We start from the raw sequence: 23,378 nt of genomic DNA, 5'->3' as shown, positions 1-23,378 counted from the left end.
TAACCAAGGAGGGGGAAAACATGAAAACAAACTCATTGAGCRTACTAGTACTACAGGACAACAGAATAGCTAGCAACACTTATACACACTGACAAAATAACACAAAATGTCCACCTACACACTGACAATGAAAAGAAATGGAACAATAAACTCCATATCCTTGGGAAAATTCATCTCAGTAGTGAAACCRAAACATAACGCAACATGCTCTGAAAACACAGCCCTCAGTATTTGGAGATCATGGCAGTTCAGAGGAGGTAGTTACTAGCAGGTGAGAGGCCACCGTCCCAAATTCAAAGAAGGCTTAGTTTCCCTGATTCCCACCTTACGCATTAGCATGTTTCATCTTATTAATTGACTTTTGAACAAGATTTTATCTTTAATTTCTAATAAAAGATGTAAAAATTAGTAGACACAGTTGCCAACCATCTTAAGACATCACATTTGTACTGCTGACCTTGAACCAGAAGAAAAGGATTCGTCTTTTACTTGTATGAGAACATCACAGTCTCAYTGAGTACTAGCGATAAGCTGCACATTAGAGGAGAGCTGGTAGCATCTCCTTGCTTTGGAAAATGCAAAGTTTGCAAAAATCTAGTTTTTTGCAATTACACAGCATTATTTTGCTTGTAATCAAATCTCTGGACTTGGTTAGTAAAAGCTTCTATACCCACAAACTAAAAATATAAAACAAACAACAATGATTATAAAATTAGGGAATGGACAGGCCTATGAATAGCCAGAAATGGTCCCCAAACCACCTACTCAAACATAGTTTCATCCACTATGCAATGGAAAGATGCCTTTAAATGTTACTCATTTTCCTGACTCTCWTAGAAAGAAAAACTGTAACACACATCTGTGACCTAGCAACAATATGGTTTGAAATAGTTTCCAGATCACTGAACTGTGCAGTACCTTTAAAAATGGGATGACAAAAGGTCGCAGTGGGAAGTTAGTAGCTTCTTGCAGTTTGGAATGAAATTCTTCAATTGTCAATGTAGAATTCTGTGGAGAAAAAAAATTCTTTCTTGGTGACAAAATAATGAAAACACTTAGCAAGAGAAACAGCAACCAAAGCACTCCTAAATTGCTTAATAACTTGTTCCTGATATTGATAATGGGATAAAAAAGCATGCTGCATATTAAATTATTACTTTATTAAGATACTCACAGGAAACCGCTAACATCTCAGACATTTCGGCTTGCTGCTTAGAGTACCATTTTGAGCTCTCAGGTGTTAAGCATGAAAACGCTTTAAAATTTCAAACAGCCATTAAAGCTGCTTTTCTCAACAATTTTTGAATTTTTTATTGGAGCCTCTTGTATTTTTGTTCCCAGAGTAGAAGTGGGAGTTAGCATACATAAAAATTCACACTATTTTTAAAGGCATATCTTGAGGAGGAAAACTGCATTTTGCCTGCTATACTTAAGAAAAGAATTGTGTATTAAGTTTTACTCACTGCACCTGCTCAATCCTGTAGAATCAGTAGTTTGTGTAGTAAAGTCATTATTGTGTGGCTGAGGACATGAAGAGAAGTGGCTGCATGGGTTTAACCAAAGGAATAATGTGATATGTACATGTCCCAAAAGAAAAAAAACTTATTTTGCTTCTCAGAGCTCAGATGAAGCTTTGCAAGGTAGAAAGCAACCGTCATTAACAATGGGCAAGCACTTTTAATCTGAAAATCAAGGGCAAGTAAATATACTTCTCAGAGCCATTTTTTACTAATTCGACTTTCCACAAGAACAAGTAAAATCACCTTAAAAGGGTATTGTGGGGATGGAAGCAAAGGTAGAGTAGGACTTGCTGAAGTTATACTGCCTACATTACACTTCCTTTTAACTCAGGGCCAGACGAAGGGGCACTCATCACYTTCATTTAGTATTTTGTGAAGATRTAAGTGGAGGACACCTAAGCCTAGGAGGACACCTAGTATTCAACAGTACTGGCAATCTTTGCTCCATATGAAGTCAATGGCAAATGCAGCTGCTCAGAATAGATGTAAATTAGACCACCACAACAGCGTTTTTTCCTGGTACATCTAATTACTGCTGAAGGAGATACACGGGAGACAATAATGTCTGCCAGAGTCTGACTTGACTGGGAATAGAGAGTCCTGGGACAGGTTCGCTACAGTTTGCCTGTAAAATAGCAGCACAACTTGCCAGATGTAGATAAGGAAAGTCAGAACTTACCATTCTTACATAAAATTACATAATCTTATCAATAATATGACGTACATAGCAGCATTACCCCAACAGGTCCCTCACAGCTGGATTCAATGAATACTGAGAAAAGGTTTTCAACTGAGGTTATACTCCAAGCATACATGCAGCTCATCCTTTCAAGCAGTATTCTGTCACTGTATATATATAGGGCGCTTTCCTTCCCCCAAGCCAAATAAACTAGGAAAGCCAAAACATTTTTTATTATAGTACATACTTCAAGCTGTGTCTACTTTAGGGTGCTGCCAGTACAGAATGGAAACCCTGTCACACCATTATGGCATGTACTGGCCAAGGAGTCTAGTCTGTATCTGGTTAAGAAGAGCTGCTGCTTACTGGCAGCTAGTCAAGTTGCTTATGTTAGCTTGGTGGCAAGAGCCAGTACTCAATTCTCACATGTTCGGTATCCTCCAAGTATGACACACGCAGTGTATGTGTCCCACTCTTTTATATAATAAACATGTCACAACGTAAAAGAGGGAGAGGGAGAGAAAAAGATCACAGTTATATTTATATCATTGGTTTCTGCTTACCACAAGTCCTAGCACAAGGGTACGCACTCTCTCCCCAATCTCTGGTGAAATGTCATTGCCAAACTGCTGTAAGGTTGTAAGAAATCTCTTCAGTTTGCTGAGTTGCCTAGCTCCACAAGCTGGCGGTAACTGCTGGTTAGCCAGAGAAGAGGAAGAGGAAGAGGATGGCCCATTGCTAAAGCCATTAGGAGGAGATGGAGCTCCATTTAACGCTGTTGGTGAATGGCTAGTGCCATTGGTTACTGAAAGAAAAAGAAGGGAGGATAAAATAGAAAGAGAGGGGAAAAGAGAGAGGGAGAAGACAGAAGRGAAAATCCGTCAGCTTACGTTTTCTGTGCTTGACCTCAAAATTAATTATGTTGCATGATCAAAGATAATTAGCCTTTTGACAGAGTGACACTCGGCAGTTCGTTTCTACTTCACAGTAGCTGGTACCAAGCTGCATGTGGATTGGAACTAACAGCAGCTGCGAGTAACGCAACCCCCCCCCCNAAAATCAAGTATCATCTGAATACCAGTCAGAGGATTAAAAAGAGAGAGAGCGCACAAGCGCCAGCACATATCTGACTGAAAATAAAAAAATTGCTTTTTGGGGTGGAAAAAATGTACAGACATATTTCATGAAGCCTCAGTTTATCTCTGAATATTTTTACTGGTGTTTTGTACACACAACTGACAGCTGTGTTTATAAAACAGGACTTTCACGTTTTAGCCTTACACCACCCAATGAGCAGGCTATTTTTTTCTGATCCAGATTTCCTTGCTGCTAACATATGGAACACACTAAGTCATTTGTGCAGGTACAAAYTGTGCCATGTTCACTGTGGACTGAAGCCTTTTTAGTCTTGCAGCTAGGATAGCAGGTCTTAGGAGACAGAGAAGACTTCAGGAGAAGACTTCTCAGAGACCTCCTGGGAGACTGTGAGCAGATCACTCACCTTTGGATGTGTCAATACAGTATCTCTAAAACAGCCAGGAAACTGTTTCCCTTCTGTTGTGGGAATAACTGTATCTAAAGTAATAAGCATTCAAAATTTATGACAAACAGGTTTTGGCAGCCATTTTAATTTGCTCCGGAAAGGAAGACAGAATCCAGCTGAGGACATCTTTTTCCACACAGGTTAGCTGAAACAGGATCAGTCAGACATACTCTGCTAAAGTCACTCAAGTCTGACTAGCTCAAATGGTAGAGAAGGCAAGAAAAAGGATCACTCCCTACAAATACGAATGAACTGGTTCAGTCCCAGATATGGGCACCCAGCACACGGCTGTGCCCAGCATCCAGTCCAGCTCAGCTGGCCGTTATCCTGGAGAAATTTGCTGATTTCTGTTCAAAATTGTCACTCAGATTCCAGCCTTCGAAGAGATCCCATGTTTTAATATTATCACTCACTTACACAGCTCCCTCATCTCCTCCAAAACACAGAGAGACCTGGATGTATCCCAAAAACCATAAAAAATAAGGGACTGTCCTACTATCAGAAAGACAGAGCAATAGGTTCTCTCTAAATAGCTCTATCACTAGGCCTTTAGCAATAGCTATGCTAAAGTTCCTTACTGCTTAAAAGCATATCCATAAAGAACTCCCCGTGTTCAATGACTGACTCTTCGAAGCCAAACATCCCTTTCTTGTTGTAACTTTCTCCAAAAGTCATCTTTATTTTTAGATAGCAAGTCCTACTACTAGATTTAATTGACTATCACAATCCTCTTAAAGGAGCTTTTGCCCAAGTGACTGAAGTTCCATTCTGTGGGCGCTACAGAAAACGGCTATCTGAATCCTACCTATTTTGTTGTTGGTTTTTATCCTACTTTTTCGTTCCTCACTCTAGTTGTGTGGGCTGGGGAAACAAGAGATGGAGAAAGCAGAAACAGGAAAAAGCTGGCCTGAAGAAGTTCAGCTCCATGTGTAACTCCAAGTTATGCTCTCTGAGCACTGTAGTGGAGTGATATATCTGAGTAAACAAACATCACCATTGCAGGGGACTTGTACAGACAAATATGATCATACCATGAACCTAGTAAATGAAGATTAGGAAGAACAAGAATATGCTACGCTCTAACATGACTGAATACAACAACTGAGCCCCGGTTGCTGGACTGTCCTAAGCAGAGGGTTTATGGACCATAATCAGGAAAGCATACAATAGCAGAGTTCATRACCTAGGATAAGTATGAGGAGGAGAAAGGCAGGCAAAATTTCACCCACAACAAGAAACATTAAGAAGTACTTCTAAAGTGTAACTTTTCTAAACAGAATTAAAAAAAAAAATTAAGTTCAACTCCTACTAAGRTCTTTACTTCTTTCTTTTTAATGTCTGAGTCTGCCAACTGGCAAAGACATCTACACTATTTTAGAAAATACAGCTATGTTATTAACAAAAATAATTTAGCATTTAAAAATTTAAAAGCTATTTAAAAATTCAAAAAACTAATATGTTTTACAGTTTAACAGTCTAAAATAAAACAAGTATATTCTTGACCAGGAAAAAAAGTATGCTCCTTCTTAGCCTACAGGCACTCTTAATAATAAGTGCACAGACACTTAAAAAGAAGTGACTGCTTACTATGTAAGTTGGAACTGCTGTGGCTAAACTCCAAAATCTGACAACTTAAAAGACATTTAAAATTAGTAAAAGACTTCATATAAACAACCCCCCAAAAAACAGCTGTGGTTCACATATCTTTCAAAGTGCAGAACCCAATCAAATAGTCAAACATCCAGAAATTTTATATTTACACTGAGAACTGCAAGAGTGATTAAAGAAAATCTTTGTCCTATTCCTTTTATTATTGCCAAAAGGCATCTTAAATTGTGCAAGATGCCTCATTCTGAAAAAAACATATTCTGTAAGACCCTTACCCTACAAAAATCTAGMAACTATTTAACTTTGGACTAGAACAGCTCCTAGGACGATTCAGGTGCTGAAATTAAGAAAAACACAAATCTTGCCAGAATCGGGGACACCTAGCTTAAATTTGAGTTTATGCAAAGAATTGGCACAAACTTTCCTCACTACACTCCTGTGTAAATCTTCGGAACACCGTTCCCTGGGATAAATGGCACAAAGGCCTCTAGCTGGCCCTCTGCATAGAGGTGAAGTTCAAATAAGTGCCTCGTATCAGACAGTAAAGGACTAAAAAGACATAAGCAAGACAAACAGAAGATGCTGTAGTCATGCTGTTTAGGCATATGTATTCTACTGTTCTAAAAATATTTTATCTAAGATGTGAAATGTAAACACATTCCTATGTTTATACTATTACAAGGCAACATAAAAGAGACCAAAAAAATTGCTGTTAAATCTTAGTAAGAGAKATGTGGATTGTTTCATGACTGTGGAAAAGAGTAGTCCAGACAACTTGCCAAATTCAAATCTCAGTTACATAGATACAAATGCAGAGCAGCTCCATCAAGATCATTAGTTTACATCAGATGCCTTTACATCAGTAAACCAAGACAGAGGTCCAGACCTTACTGATTCAGACAAGTGGTCCTGGACTAGAAATTTCAAGATAAAACAGTAGAAGGCATATATTTGGGGGTTTGTATCAAAATTAGTTAGAAATTACATAGCACAAATCATAATTCTTTATTCAGTCATTAGTGATCCCACTAACAGGTTTTTTTCTATAAATAATCCTCAGTCTAAAAATATAAACAAATGCAAAATCCCCAAGGAGTTACTATGAAAGCTGCTATATAAAAGGAAATAGGATCCTTTAAAGAGAGTGAGAGAATGGCATAAGAGCTGAGAAGAAAGTTTTCTGTAGTTCTGAGAGAGGGACTGATCTGAGCCATTAGTACATGGGAGGTTAGTGATCACTGTTCTTTGACACTGCAGCCAAGCCATCAAGGAAATTACAACTCTAAACTAAATGTCTTAACAGATTAAGATGCATTAATCTGCTGTGCTCTTAGTTTTGCTTAATTGCTTTATTGCAATATAATCAAATGCTGCTCCAGCCACGCCATACTGGTTTCCCTGCACACATTTTGTTTCTTACATACAAAAAGAATCAAAAAATACAGAACAAAAGGAAGAAAATAAAGTCTAATTACACGTTGTGGGCGTGAATGAACTGGTTCGTGGAGCTCCTTGGGTAGTGGGAGGAGGTGGCATGGTCGGAGGCGTCAGCCTGGATTGTGTCTTCACATCCACAGGTGAGTCTGGCATTGTGGAATGCTTCTCAGTGCGATCTGTAACACACCACAGGAACACACTGCTTTATTTCCCCACGTACATCCGTTCTGAAGAAAAAAAAGGTTAAAAAGCTAATGCAGGAAGCAAGCCATTTTGGCATCTGCTGCACAAGATTACACCTGATTATCTACGCCAGGGTGTTCTTTCAAAATTACATCATCTAAACCTTACTTAAGAAGGCGCAACACAGATGGTAAGACCTCATTTGTAGCGGTGCTGCATTATCTTTTGTTTTTATTTCTAGAATGTGCAGATGCTACCTCCAAGCACTCCTGGAGCTGCAACAACGCCACCTCACTTCAAGGCTCTAACACTAGCCAGAAGGAACAAAGAGACAAAGAGACAGGAAGGTAATAAATCCTCTTACAATAACTCTAGTACAACTAAAAGCTGAAGCTGTTTAGTATAGGTGAGATATCGGCAGAAGCCAGCTCTTTTCACGTCTCTTCTTTGCAACACCTGCTGCCCTCTCCACCATTTGCCTTTCCAACTCTAAGGAGATACCCCCCATCGAACACCGTGCGTCTCCTGGATCGCTTCACCACCGTACCCCTGGATATTTTTACATTCAGGAGAAGAATAAACACCAAAATGCCAAAATGGTAAATCAACTGCCACACATACATACCAATTAACTTTTTTTAAAAAAAACACAGCATTGTCAAATATCTTGGTTAATACTTTTACACACAACGTTAATTTTCAAAACCTGCAAAACAAATAGAAATATAACCCCCCCCAAAAAAAAAAAAAGTGAAGAAAACCTGACAGTCCTCTTGCAACTAAAGATGTGAAGATGCAAGGTATTTGACACAGAAGCTAAAGAAGCATCTCCCTTCCCAAACATTTTTTAAACCTCTATGTTAAAATAGAAGGAAAAATAGGGGAAAAAACAGCAAACTTATTATTTCATTTATCAAAAATGGGCAAAACATGACATCGTTTGCCAGCTGAAAGCCAAATTAAGTCTTTCTTTGTCCTACTAAGAGTTTAGTGAGCCATCTTGAGTAAAGATGTAATCCAATTTGGCTTTTAACGGGCATCAGTTAAATTCTTTCATCATTTTATTTTTATGGGAGGGGGCCGTATTTGTTTTACACACTGTCCTGTAAAGTCTCCACAACTCTATTAACTCATTTTGCAAAGCAAGGAACTGTCAGGACTAGTGGTAAGTATACAAATCTGTGTTTTTTAATTCAGGACAACAGCAAAGTCAGTAAACTCTACAGCTCAACTGTTAGAAGTGTATTCCTTGTTCTTACTAACAAAATACCAAGTTTACTAAAACAAATACAAAATTTGACTTGAGAGACAAAGAAATTACAAGCAATGCATACATTTTATAAAGAGAKTTGATTTTAAAGCTCCTCAAAATGCTTAATTATCAGAACACTTAATAAGCAGAATTTTGCAGGGAGGAAGAGGAGAAGAGGCAAAAAATAATAAYGTATAGCATATCCCAATCTTTAACTGCTTAAAACTGAGGAATYATGACACAGACATAGTAAGCTACTGCAGTTATAAAAGCCTTCGTAGAACAGCAGAAGATGGTTCATTTTTCAAGGTAAAGGAGTCATTTCATATAGAATTTAAAGATAGGTTTGGGGAAGACAAGCAGTAGAATAACACAAGAACTGTATGAGGGGAATACAGTTACAGTAGTACAGGCTTTGTAGTGTTGATTGAAAGTTAATAAATCTCAGTGGGATAGGGAACAGCATCTAAAATGACTCACTTAAATATTACGGCTTCTACAGACAGGTGAAGTTTGATTTGCAAATCAAGCAACAGTAAACTATTACATGCTGGAAAACAAAAGCAAGTTTTGAAAAGTATTCTGCAAAAATTCCTTTCCACATTGCTATACTAAACCATTTAAATCTATATCCGCAACAAGCCACTCATTTAATATAAAGAACTACAAAAACTAGCCTTGAAATGTTAATTGCTTCCTTAATAGCTGAATTCATCTTGCACTCACCTCAACCAACCTCAGCAACAAGGGAATAAATAGCTTTCAGCTCATGTTGCAACAGAGGGAAAGAGGCACAGCAGTGAGCCCAAGCCCTCCTAAATAAAGGCAAATATTTCTGCCATGCCAAGAAAGGAGAGAGAAAGGGAGGCTTGCCAGAGCTGGTGGGGAGATAACAGTGGGAACTGCTGGTCCATCTGGCTTTCATTCTGCTAACACTCACATTGAACTGTTAGGGAAGGCAGTCCAGGTACACAGATTTGAAGCATGTGGGAGCGCAGACACAGGCAGAGAGGAGATGGAGGTGGGTGGAAGAGAAGAGTGCGAGAAATCGAACTGCACTAACAGCCTGCTGCTCACACTGAGCAGGCACAGTCTGTATCCTCCAATTCGGCTGCTGCTAACTAAAAGCGATCCTGATCCTCTGACCAACCACAGCTCACTCTCCTCCGCTGCTCCCCTGCTTCACTTCATTTCAAAGTTCAGGTWTGATCAGAAATGAACTCAGATTGGAGGGAAAACTTTTCAAGAAAGCTGTCTAGATTTTGTTACTTAAATTGAACACTATGGTGGGAAATTATCTGTTGGTGTTGCCCTCCAATTTTAGATTTTCATTCTACTGTGATCTGCTTTTTATTTACTAGAACAGYGTCTACAAGCTGATTTGCAGATCACTAAATTTACCCATACGGACCTCTATACTTTTCCTATCTACTGACATTAGGCTTGATTTACATAATTACCTTCCATGCACCTCTTAAAAAAAAAAAAAACAAAACAAAACTCTACAGACTGCTGCCTTTTGATTAGCCTCTCTGCCTCACAAAGCCATGAAAACCACTACACAACTCTACGTTCTTAGGCAGACGGGTTTATCTCTAGTTGTCCAGAAGCTCTCTAGCACTGCTTTCCACAAGGAGACATAAGGCTCCTTTCAAGTACACCTCAAAACACTTCTGGCCAGGGTACAAGATTATCTTGTCAGAGTCAAGGCCTTCCTTGGGAAAAAAAGGGGGTTTTGAATTAGTACAACGTAAAATGCAAAGCTCTCCCATGTGCTTGGAGGACACACTACAAGCACTAAGACACAGCCCAGGAGAATGGTCCTCTCTGCTGCAGGCTTTCGCTTCTGACCCTCTAATAGCAAAACTCCTGCAGGAGCCAGCCTGCTGTTACGCTACTATTTCTCTGCTCTCTACCTCTCCTGTAGATTCCCAAACTCCTAAGGAAGCTACCGGGCTTGCAGCACGCGCGTACAGCAGCTGCTCACCCACCTCTGTCCCACGCCTGCAAACTTACAGAATCTCAAAAGGTCTACTTTTAAGAGATGATGTCTCAAAGGATGGAGTGAGGCTGGTGGGGACCGAGCACAAAGCAGAGCCATGGCTGAGAAAGCGCTACCAGTTCTCGCGATCTTAAGTCATAAAGCTTGTCATGTCTGATCTTTAAAATCTTTAAAATCCAGCTTCCACAAATGATTATTTTTTAATTAAAAAAGTTTCACCTCTAACTACTGAAAAAGAGCCTGAAAATATGAGAGCTAAAAGCAAAATGGTGTTTAAGCTGTGTGCATGGGCCAAGTTTCCTTAAACTACACTATTCCATGAGGGGTCTAATGTATAGATATTTTTCACACAAACTCTCTGTGGACATTTAGCTACCTATACATTCAGAGGGTTTTGGAGGGGAAGAAAGAATTCTTTAAGAGGAAAAAACCCATCTTTTATTTGTGAAATCCTGCCTGTGCAATATTTCATGTAGATTTGCTCTAGTTTTATAAAACAGGTTCACATACCTTGAGCTTTGCCTGAAATTTGCAAGAAAAGCCAGAAAACATCCAAAAACCGTTCAACTTCTTGAATGTCAATAATTTTTACATTTTTGTATAAAAATCTCCCCATTTGCAAAGCTGATTCTGATACCCTTCTGTTGGAATCTGACATTTAAACAACAGTCCTGAATTATTAGAGACAGACAAGAAGTTTTATACAGACCATATCACACACCCTCACACACTTCAGAGTGCAGACTATGTATAGAGAGAGTAACTTCTTTCAGGTGCAAAGATTTCTTCTACAAAATCCTTCTAAACAGYGACAGAGCTGGGATGGTTAGTTCAATTCTGACCAAATGGGGCTGCAACCCAGAGCTCCTCCAAAACTAAAGGGAAGTGGAGACATCTGCAATTCATTCTTCACTGTTCACTGCAATCAATCCAGGATGGAGATAGATGGTGAAATAATGGGTTAGTCCTAATCCACATACACAACCCTCTGGTGCAGTGAGAGACTTAGAATAAATTCAGAAAATATGTTTCAACTATGCAGAAATCTATTGCATTTGCTTTGGGTTATATTTAAAAAAAATTGAAATATACATTCTTGAATCTGCTTTAAAGCAAAGAGTGAAGAACTGTGATTTTAACCACAAAAGTACTTTGCTCCATTTTAAATTAAAGAATGTTGTAAACCCAACATTAAATTATGATATTTCTTCTGTGGATTTCTCAGTTCATGAAACTATACTGTTCTTGTCATACATTCAATTTTTACAGTAGGAGTAATTTTTATCACTGTATTTAGCTGTTAGGTGAACACTGATATTTACCGTATGCACAGCCAACTTCTGAAAACAAATATGGAAAAGACTGGAAGTAAAATGTGCAAGAGCAAGGAAGGGGCAAAAAGAGATGTGCATGCATTCAAACTGATTTACTTTACATCCTGTATCCTAAATGATTTACTCCATTTTTAAAACAAGGCGGTCTTTCATATATGGCAACATTTCAGCTCATGTGGCATGCTTCCAAGTCTAACGCATCAAGGAAAGCTGATGTATGGAACAAAATATGGAATATATAAATACTTTATTGATACCATTTCAATAGCCAATTCAATGTCAAGCACTTCTAGAAGTGGTGTGTTTTCAATTTCCTTTTTTAAATGAAAAAAAAAGTATGGTATAATATGCTCTGGCATTTATTTTATTTCTAGTTAGTGCAAATAGTTCCAGATGTATATTCAGGCATGAAAGATTTTTTAAAGATACTCTATGTTGACTGTACAGTACTTACTACTTTTCTGCCAACTCACTAAAAATAAAAATAAAAACTCCCAAATTAAGAGATCCCATTGTCTTGTTTCCTTTAAACTCACAGAAACTAACGTACAAACTCTACATATGACACACAGGATTAGAACTTCACCCCACCTCCCAAGTTATATAAATGGAGCCTAAATCTGTGGGACTTAATACTGATTGTTATTACCAAGATGGCATTGGTCTAAAACAGTATTTTGATTATTTGAGGAATGATAGCACGGAATTTGCAAGCAGGATTTTGAGTCACAGCACTGATGAACTGGAAGACAGAAACCCACAAGTCCACTGAAGAGGCAAAATTACATAGCTCTTTCATCCATCATGTTATCATGCTATAGTCAATAAATAACCTGCCCTCCTTTAAATTTTCATTTGAAGTTTGTAAGCGAGATACCCAGCAAGCAGCTTGCCCACAGTTGCAATGCAATGTCTGTGATGACCCAGAACTCCTACCAGGGCTGTCATTGCCTAGAGCATGGCAATGAAATGAGGATGGGAGAGGAATGCCTCAGATCAGGTTTACAGGGAACTGTGTTACACGGCATCAGCCTTAGCTGACAAGGATTTGCTTGAGAATGTGTGGTATTAGCTTAACACTGCATAGCCAACCCGCCCCAGTGTCTACATTCCTGTGAAAAGCTGAAAGTCCTACGATGCAGCCATAAAATACAACTTTCAGACAACACCGCTGCAGACTCTCTTCCAGTAAAGCATGCTTCAAACTTGTTTGAGACTGGTTCAGCCTTCATTTCATTCATTTCTTTTGACTTTAATAAATAAAGAACCTAAACACCATGGGTGTTTTTGTGCTACAAACAACTGACCACAAAGAGGCATAATATAGAGGTAACTTTTTAAGAGCGCCAGACGCATTCACATTATCAGCCTAGAAACAAAACATCACCCCGTTGCCAGTTCTCTGCTGGAGAATTTCTACTCCCAACACAATTCTCAGAACAGCAATATCAAGAAGTAAGTAGCTCACACATTCAGACTCAGTCTCTCGCTACAAAAYACGACCCCTGCAGGTTTTATCCCTGAGGAAGGAGTATGTATGTGAGGCAAGTGGTAGAAGTCAGCAACCAAGTTTGCAAGATGACATAACATTTTGCTACACCTTTAGCACTATGGATATGAAGCWCATACACCACAGATGACCCTTTTGCAAGAGCAACGTAACAGCTTTGCACAATCTTATCCTGGTTCTTCTCTGTTCAGACAGTTGAACATTTCATATCACCAAGTATTCTTGAAAATAGATGAGAGCCCATTCAGTTTATCCATTTTTTTCTCATTTTATATGCAGAAGCTAGCAGAAATTCTGCATCTTAGGAGTTCACTAAACTTATCTCGGACTATGTTATCACAGACTTTCTTCAGATGTGCTAAAAAAAGCAAGAAGAAAAATGCAATTTCTGCTCTGCCTCTCAAAAGCTCAAAAGGATTTTAGTGATACTGTCTCCCAGTTCTGCTATGAAGAATTTGTGGATTATGTAAAAGAAGTGAATGATGGACTATGCTTTGGGTCATATCTTTGATTCGTAATGGAATCTTGACCGGTCATACTGTCATGACAACCAACAGACAAAGCAAAACCACTATTTTTAGTTCCAATTGTAGAATAAGAATAATATTTTGAATAGTTACAAATTTAAATCCTTAAAGGGTTCTGATTGTCAAAAAAAAAAAAAAAAAAAGAAAAAAAAAGAAAGAAAAAGTGCCATGGTCATGACTTAGCAATTGAAAGCCAGATAGTTACACATATTACGAAATAAGTAATGGTTAGTCCCACCTCAGAGTAGAGACAAAAATGTTAAGGCTTTCTTTGAACATATTATTTTCTCCTGAAAGAAATAAACTTGTCTTACCATACCATTTCATATAAAAAATGGAAAATGAATTAGAATTAGAAATGAATTAGAAAAAGGATTTGTTTTACCTCTCAATTAACAAGCTAACATGTTTTGACAGTTTCAAAACTTTCATAAATTCATTTTTAGGTATTTAATAATTAAAAACTTAATCCTGTCAGAATTGTGCTTTTTTTGATGACTCTTTTCCCCTTCTTCCTCCCTGAGGTTGTKAATTTTGCTATGTAATACTGCTTTAAAATACAAAGTAAGCTAGGGAAGAAGGAACTGTATTCATTCTAAACCTAGACCAGCTATCTCCGTAACAGCTTATAAAACATTTCAGCGGGAACAGACAAGCAAAATAAGGGCCAAATTGTGACAGCTGCTCTACATTTCAATAAGCCCACAAAAAATAAAGCCTACAAATTCCCTTGTCATAGCTGAATAAATACCAGTTGGCTTGTACTGAAGGTGAAGACAATGCAGATTTATTCTAAATATCCTACCATGCATCATAAAAATGTGTATAAATATATGCATGTTTAACTAATGTAATTAATAAGCAAATACTCCCACAATCATTATTTAAATATTGTTTTCCAAAACATTGTTTCCTGGATCTTTTCTACTTGTTGTTGCTGACAGGCTCCCTAAGTAAGAACTATGTGTTTTAAGTGATTTTCTTCTATGTAACAGAAACTATTACTACTATTGCAAGAATATGTTCACCAAACATTTGAGGTCCAGATCAGATGAAGAAGAGGTGCACACTGTTTGCAGCATGCARAAGTAAAGGTCTTAATACAATCAGAGCAAGAGTTTGCCAAATCCACTCCCCGGTCTCTCGCAYRAGGTAGGGAGGCGACAGTTCCTCCACAGAATCACGGACTAGGTGGAAATGGAAGGGGCCTCAGGAGATGGCCTGTTCCAAGCTCCCTACTCAAGCATRGTCACCTACAGCAGCTTGTCCAAGACCCTGGCTTTTGAGTATCTCCACGGATGGAAACTCCACAACCTCTCTGGGCAATCTGTTCAGTGTTCAGTCACCTCCTACATTAGCAAATATGCCCTTCACTTCTCCTATGTTTATAAAGGAAACCACTGAGTAGTTTTGAGATGAGGGCTTCACAAAGTCTCACCTACCAGTAATTCATTTCCTTTTTGCACTAACGTTGGTGAAAGACCTACCCTTGTCAGGATTGCATGTTATTTGATAAACTACAGATGAATTTAGAGTGATATTTAAGAAAGTTAAATGTCATCAGCATCAAATTAGTATTGTTTGTACACTCTTACAYACTGAACCATACATAGTATGCATGACATTCCCACTAGCAGTGAAAAAGGAATAAAACACTTTCTATTCCAATACTGATTACGGTTTCCAGGCTAGGTCTCCAAAAGGCTTTTTTATAAATACGTTTTAATTCTTTTAATCCAAAGTTTATAAGGTTCTAAATTAACAGTAAATAGTTTGTCACACACAGTTAAAAGTCTGAAGTAAAACATATGAACCCCTATTTTTCAATTCACTCATGCAATATTAAAACTATAGTGTAATACATAGCTGMACTCATTTTAGAAAGTCCTGAGAAAGTACTGATACCAGGCTTCTATTAGATTTAAATAGAAATGAAGTCTCTCATACAATTTCAGAGTAGATAAAATAATCTAAAATAAGTTATTTAGATTCAGGACAACATTAGGTGTTAAATTATTCTGCCAGTGAAAAGTTACTATGGCTGCACATTTAAAAGCCATCATTTATATTTCTAAAGAATGTCAGAAGTCCTTTAAGCTCATAAAATTCATATTTAGGGGTAGGAGGTGACACTTTTACATGGTTAGACATCTGAAAAGATGATATAGGGGCTACTGAGAAGGTAATGGATATACATCTCAGTCTGTTTATTTAAGTAGAAAAATTCAGCAATGCACTTTATCAAAGCAGCTTATGAATGCAGAAGTCATGATCCTGTAAAGCCTGATGTTGCCTGCTCTAAGAAAGACAACTCCACACCTTGTGGACCGAGCTCTAAAATTCMCATTTTATCAGATTGCACCATTTCTGCCACCTAAGAACCTAATTTTTTGCTATGATATTTCAAGGAATTTAAAGTTTGTTCTATTATGCCAAATGTGTAGGCGTGGAGAGCAAAACCTTATTCAAAAGGCAGAGAGGACAGGCAGTCAAAGTATAAATTTCCTCTCAACAGCAGATGACATTGCTACTCCAAAAAGGCTGCCTCGCTTCCTCCATCTAACAAAGAAGAGAGAGCTAAATTAGGAGACTAGACTCCCTACATAATCAGTGAAAAGAAGGAAGAGGTAGAGCCTCTGATTTGTTAATTCCTAAGGCCGCTCCATCAGATGGGATGGACATCCCCGTACAGCTGTAGATCCGTTGCCTCTTGAAAAACAGAGGCGTTCAGAYTGCTCTAACAGCGTGGGACAAGTCGGTGTACGTGCGAATCGCTGATGCTCATCTAGATGCATTCAGTCTCTAAGCATACAGATTTCTTGATCYATATTCAGCCAACCAGGCAGGTATTAATCTACCAGTGAAAAAATACATGCTGAAGCATATTTTCTCCCAGAAACCCTCAGGTGCTGCCATTGCTGCTCTTTTGGCTACCAGCGACGGAGAAACGAAACTGCACTGTTTTTCCCTATGCCAGGATTACACACTGACAGCCTCTAAGTAGTGCAATTTATTACCCTAATCAGTACTTCGACATTTGTGGAAATACACACTTTGGAAGACTATCATTTCACATCATCAAATGATGCCATTAAAGACATCTTGTGTTTACATGACTGACTGTCTAGACAGAGTGCGAGAAAATACTCATTATTAGTTACAAGTCAATTCCTGCTGCATGTCACACCAACTGTGCTTTATTTTGGGCACTGGATCACACCTGAAAGCAGCACTGGCGGGTGGAAGGAAAGGGGAGAAATTCTCCGAAAGTTCACATGAAATTAAGGCTCTCCATCTCAAACACTTTCTTAGATGAGAAAGCAATACTTATTTTCAAATGAACTCGCAAGCAAAGCGAATTCGCAAAAGCAAAGTGCGTATTTCAAATCTGTTGTCCGGCCCTAACGCATCACATGCATACTTAATTGTTAAAATGAATTAAGTACGTAGAGGAAGGTGGAAAGGGAAAAAAGTTATGTATGTTACACCAGTGGAAAACCAGAGTAACACCCCTCTAAAGTCACTGAAGCCACACAAATCTCCATTGGCCCAGAATCAGGTTACCTTACCCAAGAAGAGAGGTGCTGGGTCAGCTTTTTAGGTCCYGATCCCAGAAAAGACTCAGGAACATGTTCCTAACTTGAGATGTGCAAATGACTGTAGGAGAACTAATGAGACGACTCACAGGGCAAACAATTACGCACATCTTTTCCAGACCTTTAAACCATCACAGGAGGCATCACAGGTGAATAATAAACCTTAAAACTTCCTTCTTGCAAAGCATCTTTCCATGTTTTGGAATTTTAAATAACAGACAGCAAAAATGCACAGGAAAAAAAATCAACAATTATTAAAGAAACTATAGAAAATACGAGCAAAATTTTACACAATTTTGGATATTGTAAGTATTGCCATGCTTGGCAGTTGTACAAAACATGCTTTATTTCATGGTCAGAAGATTCAAATGGAAGGTATTTCTTTTTTTACAACGAATACCRAAAAGCAAAGGTTTCTAGATTTCTAGAACCTATCTTCATTTTCATTAAGCCAGCTAAACCGCTATTCCAACATAACAATTTAACATTGATCTTTTTTGATCTGTACCACTTTTGTGTCTTGCTTTACATATGTATGCGTGTATATATATACACATATACACACACACACACACACACACATATGCCTACATATTTATACGTACTTTTAATCGAGTTAGACTTATTTGACTTTGTATATAAAAATATTTTTATGAATGTCAATTTTTCTTAAATTCTGCTTCAGAGAAAATGTAAGAAATAATCTTCAATGACGCTGAAGGGAGTGTTAAATGGAGGGGAAACTGCAGGGCTGGAAGTCAGACACCGGAGAGAAACCACTCAATGCTACAAGTGCAAGAGAAATATTGACTAAGCAAAGCAGCCTGGTGCATTTGAACTCCAAACGCTCGATGTGAATGCACTTAATCCTCAGTAATATGGTAAGTTTTCTTGCACATGTTATCCTTATGAAAAGCAGATTTAACTCTCTCTRTGCTGTGGAAACAGAGGTGTCCTGACCACACGTATGGCCTACAGTCCTGTCCACAGCCYCCCTTGGGCTACTCACAGATGCATCTTTTGCCTCACTGAGAAGTAGATTAAGCAGAAGAAAGGTCTTTTGGGGGRGAGAGAAAAAAATAAAAAAGACAGCAAAAATATACAACAGGGAAAAAAAAATCTCCAGTAGAGCACAGCATGATTGAGAGGGCAGCACAGGCTCTGTCTTCATGTGGTGGGAACAGTCTCAGGACTCATTTCAGCAGTCACAGATGACATTCAAGTATAAGATGAAACAGTATACCTATAGAAACAATGTCTGAGAAAATACTTCGGCTAACTTCCACTGGAATTTTTTTAAGGGTGCTCTTGACCACTAGAGGGAGCYGATATTGTGTCATGCACATGCCAAAAACCTCACTTCCAGGGCTGAAAATTAAAAGTAAATGGTAATGTACTCACAAAGTAGAAGGAAGATACTTCAAGAAAATTTCTTTCCAATATCTTTTGAAAGTTAACCTCAAACATGCAATAAATGAGGGAAAGCTTATGATACTATGTAACAATAACTATGTACTTATACACTAGTAAATACRATTCCGTATCTGCAGTACCAAACAGATTGCAAGTAATTCTCTCGAAACTTTGTCTATAAAAATTTCTTCCTCAGAATAACTGCAAATTTTTAGATGCAGCTTTGGTTAGTATTGACTACAACAAGAGTACATATCTACCCCACACAAACAAGTCAGATACTTTCTTCCCTTTAATCCAGATAACACTCCTACTTACTCCTGCTTTGGAGCTGGTTTTCTATAGGAAATACTCAGAAAGTGAAATGCAGCGCGCAGCACATCAGACACCTGTGTGCCTACAATCACAAACACTATATCCAGTTACAAGAATCTAGATCACATACATAAAACTGTAGAGCTGTGATAGTATGTGAATTTTAAAACATGCTACCAAAATGTAATACCATTTCTTTCTAGCATCACGCCACAGAGAACAAAACATGAACTGAGATTTTCTTTGTATCTGTTGTCAGTCAACAAGATTAGACCGCAAGCAGAAATAAAAGAGAAAAAAATACTAGGGTAGCTCACAGATCTTTATAAGCATCCTGCTGCCACCAAACACATATTAAGAAAGTAAAATCCCAATGATGAGACAACTCAAATGCATAGCAAGACACTTAATTCACMGCGATCTCCTGTGAGGAGATATTTCTTTGAAGTGTCCACTTGGAATAGAAGATGTAAAAAAATCTCTGTATTTGTCTGGTAGGCTTTAAACTGCCTGGGACATGAAGAAATAGAGTTGCTGAACTGCAACAACTATGTAAGGCAAATTCCAGAATTATGAAAGAAAAAAAGAAAAATCAGAGTACTTGGATGAAATGCTAAGCAGTTAACAAGAAAAGTCGTTCACCAAGTGAATTCCTATTCATTATCTTTTTCATAATTATTGCAACAGACCAAGTAGCTTCAGTACCTGTGCATACAAATGACCTATTAGTAACTTAACAGGTCATTTCCAAAGATGATTATGAGCTGACTTACAAAGCTACTTGGTTTTGCACATATTTCTTTTCAATGCCAACAATCTGTCCAAAATTAAGAGAAAATGCATTTCCCCAAGAAAAAGTGGAAATAAATTTTTAGAAACTAAAACCACCTTCAGAAGGCATGAGGTGGTRAACACAGCTGAATTATATGCAGTGGTTTTCAGAGCTGAAATGTTAAAACATTTGCTTTTGCCTCTGCTATGGTGTCAAGAGAATGGAAAGAAGACGAGGCACTAATTATATGTTAGAGCTCTCACAATGCCATATACTATAATTATATGATGATGACAGTAACAGTGAAAAAGTCTGAGGTCAGATAGAGGATAAAGAACACAGTAGGTTATAAGGGTGGGCATCTGCTATGGCTCACGGTATGATCAGCAGAAAAGTGTGAGGTGATAAAGAAACCCGGACCAACTCTTGGAGTACTTAGTGTACCCCCACTGGCCCAGGCATCAGTTTGGTAAAGGGAGCTGTTTGTGTTTTCACTCTAACCAAAAGGGAGGGCAGCAAAGAACAGGAGCCTAGACGTGTTGCTACCTCATTTACTGAGGAACTTAAGAAACTATGAGAGATACAGGAACAGATCCTGGCACTCTTAGTATAAATGGCTTGGGCACATTATAAAGAAGTTAACTGAAGCAAATCCAGAACRCATTCACTTAAAAGTACACAGGGAAAAAAGGTGAGAGCAAGCATACTAAGCTCCAGCCAGGGGGRAACAAGAGAAATACAAGGTTACATTCATTACCAAATAGATAAAATTGAAAGAAATACTACAAAAAAAATCTTCACTCTTAATTGAAAAAAAACCAAAATTCTGGCAATCAAGAAATAGCTGCAGTACTGGCRTATCTTGGGTTTAAATCTGTCTTAATGATTGAGAAAGAAATTGCAGAGGATAAAATTTCAGGAAAAAAAAAGATCCTAGAAATATGTACATAATTTTTTAAAGGAAGGAGTGAAATGAAAAATGGGAACCTGGTACTTACTGTTCTTCCTTTTTTTCTTCTAGCACAAAAATGGATCTCAGGAATATCTTAACATACTTTTATTTCTTCTAACAACCTCAAACRTTGAAAAGAATTGAAGTGAGAAAGTACATGACTTCCTTGCTTCTGTAGAAGGCCAAGAGTCTTCTCATTTATTACTCTCCAACTTTTTTTTTTTTAATTCCCTCCTTCTAACTTTCTCTTTTTTCCCCATCTCAAATACAGACTTCAAACACATGCCTGCATCATGTTATGTCACACTGGAACATAATGCTGAACTTCACTTGTGATTATTTATCTAAAACCTTTGTTTTCTTTCACACTGTGCATTTTGCTGCACTGCATCTACTGATAGTTACTCCCAAGCCTTCAACCTGTCATGTCAAAGAAGCTGATGTAAAAGAGCCCAAGTAGAGTTTACTGTCGGTTTGTAGTAAGAGTAAAATGATAAATCTTTGCAACTGAAAGCCAGCTGCTTCATTGTTAACTCTGATTCCTCCCTCCCTTCCTTTCACATTCTAGCTCGCACACAGCTGTAATAAATGTGGCTCTTCTCACAAGCCGTGCAGATGTTAACAGTTCTGTAGGACATCAAAAAACATTTCAAGAATCTTGTAAGTGCTGACTAAACTTGCTTGAATTACCCACACTACCTCCTCCATGTTCCTATTCATTAACATTAGCCTTCTTGRATGTTTTAAGAAAAAAATATATAATTAGAGTTTAAGCCAAGACATTAATATCTAGGTCTAAATGCACTCTCAATAAACAGGGAATGTACTTAAGCCGTCAGACAACAGATACTCAGATAATGAAACAAAAGAAGTCAAATTTCTCTTTGTCAAGATGACTAATGCATTTTTCATTTCTTATCCATGCAAGATGGCTAAATGACTGCCTGAAAATATGTATTTACAAAAGTCACGGCTGGATATATTTGAAAGAAAGGATCAAAAGTACAGCAAGATCTTTTTTTTTCTAGTAATCAAGTAGATTAATTCTAAATTAGAGTGAAGCAGTTCAAAGTGCTACCTAGTCCATTTTTATTAGTTATATTAGTATGACAGTCATACACTTTAAAGATTAAGCTAAAGCCTCAAACCACAGTCAGTTCTGGGCAGAAACCAGAGTCCAGCTGTGCAGGTAGAGGACTAGATAGGAAATGCATTCATTAAGCAGGCCTCTACTATAGCTGCTGTTTTAATATTCTTTCCTCTTAAGTACAAAGCTCCTTTTTTTTTTGAAGTAGAATTCTTAAAAACTCATAAAGCAGTTTAGAAGTAGTCACCAGAAAGGCAAATGCGACTTGTATTTGAACATTACTCCAGACACTTGAAAATCCCACATCAAATAACCTACCCTGTATGTAAACTTCACACCTTCTAAACCTAGCKGAAAGAGGACTGCGGAGTATTTCACAGCACCGAGCCATAAAAGGATTCACGATCTTTGACAAGTTCAGAAACAAAATGTACAGCTCAAGAATCGCTAYGGTGTAATTTTTAGATTGTCTCCAATCAAATGTCAGTCTTAATAGGGTTTCAAAGAGGACAGGGTAGGAAGAAATAAAATGAATGTACTGTCCATTTCCTGCAAGGGATCGATAAAAAGACCTCAGTCCTACAAAGCTTTGCATACCTGTTCAACCTCAGGTAGTCAGCCTGTTATGGCAGCACAAGTGAAGCCAAAGGGAGTCTTTGCAGAAGGAGGGCCAAAATAAGTTACCATGAACTGTGTAAATCAAAATATTGTTTTTTCATTAATTTGGCAGTATAAAAATTCTAGATTTAAATCAGAATTGCAATGTGCTGTTTTCTAAATGCTTTGTGACACTGCTTTTAGAGTAATTTCATCAAAATGTTATAAAAGAGAGCATTTAAGCACTTTGAGATGAGCAAAAAGAAAATAGACTAAAGCCTTAAAAAAGTAAATTTCATAGTGCCAGAAGCTATGCAATTAGCTAGTCCAAAAACTCAACCTGTCTTTTAACTTYCTTGAGTAAAATAAATTGGGAGAGAGGAAGAAGGAGAAACAGAACAGGAGAAAAATAAAAAGGAAAGAGAACGAAAACCGCACAAGCAAGAGTCCCTTGCTGCCGTTATTCCTCTAAGAGCGGAAATGTTCCCTTCAGTCATGGCTTAGAAGGCACAAACATCATTGAAATTCAAAGGCAGCTCTGAGAAAGAGGACGCCTCAATTGGTATGCAAGCGGTGTTTTCTCGCCCTGAATACATTATGAACTTGCAGCATGCTAATATGCCATGCTATCATAAGCACCAGATGGAACAGTAGGCAGTATATGTCCCATCAAACCTCAGGAAGATGTATTAATGTTCCTGCTCTTTTTTTTTTTTCTTCTCTTCCCCTCCCCCTTGCCCACCAGAAGCCTTCAGCTGTGTCCCTAGACTGGCACATTTCTTAGCATCAGTCACCTGCTCCTAAAGCACAGTTCTCCAGGGTTGCCTCATCTTCTCCAGGTGGTGCCAAGCAGCTTTTCAATCTTTTTTATCACATAAGGTAAAGGCCACAAGACGTGTCAGGCTGTGCTTACTGAAGGGTACTGAGTACAAAAGATAACATCACRAGATAAATGATAGATGAAGAAAGACTTTGGGTTTAAAGCTCACACAATTGTTTTAAATTATGTATCAGAAGCACAGCATACATTTCCCCATCAGAACTACTGGCA

The 23,378-nt window shown here is 38.0% G+C and overlaps 1 protein-coding gene across 4 annotated transcripts in view; it reads right to left on the bottom strand.

Moving 5' to 3' along the window:
• The window catches only part of RUNX1T1 (RUNX1 partner transcriptional co-repressor 1), a 114,825-nt gene that overhangs the window by 45,701 nt on the left and 45,746 nt on the right, over window positions 1-23,378 (bottom strand). For 3 of the 4 annotated variants that reach the window (XM_085307020.1, XM_085307106.1, XM_085307182.1), the window contains 3 exons: window positions 6,826-6,963; window positions 2,763-3,004; window positions 919-1,008 (listed from right to left, as the gene is read on the bottom strand). In XM_085307020.1, the coding sequence (XP_085163146.1) occupies window positions 919-1,008; window positions 2,763-3,004; window positions 6,826-6,963 (470 nt within the window). Of the gene's footprint in view, window positions 1-918; window positions 1,009-2,762; window positions 3,005-6,825; window positions 6,964-8,948; window positions 9,063-23,378 lie in introns of those variants that run through there. The other variant, XM_085307262.1, reaches the window with a different exon arrangement.

This window comes from Rhea americana, unplaced genomic scaffold, assembly GCF_003343005.1.
Source record: "Rhea americana isolate MKP2758 unplaced genomic scaffold, rheAme1 scaffold_0, whole genome shotgun sequence".
Classification (NCBI taxonomy): Eukaryota; Metazoa; Chordata; class Aves; order Rheiformes; family Rheidae; genus Rhea; species Rhea americana.
The sequence above is the reverse complement of the archived record's forward strand: the minus strand, read 5'-3'. Positions and strand labels throughout refer to the sequence as shown.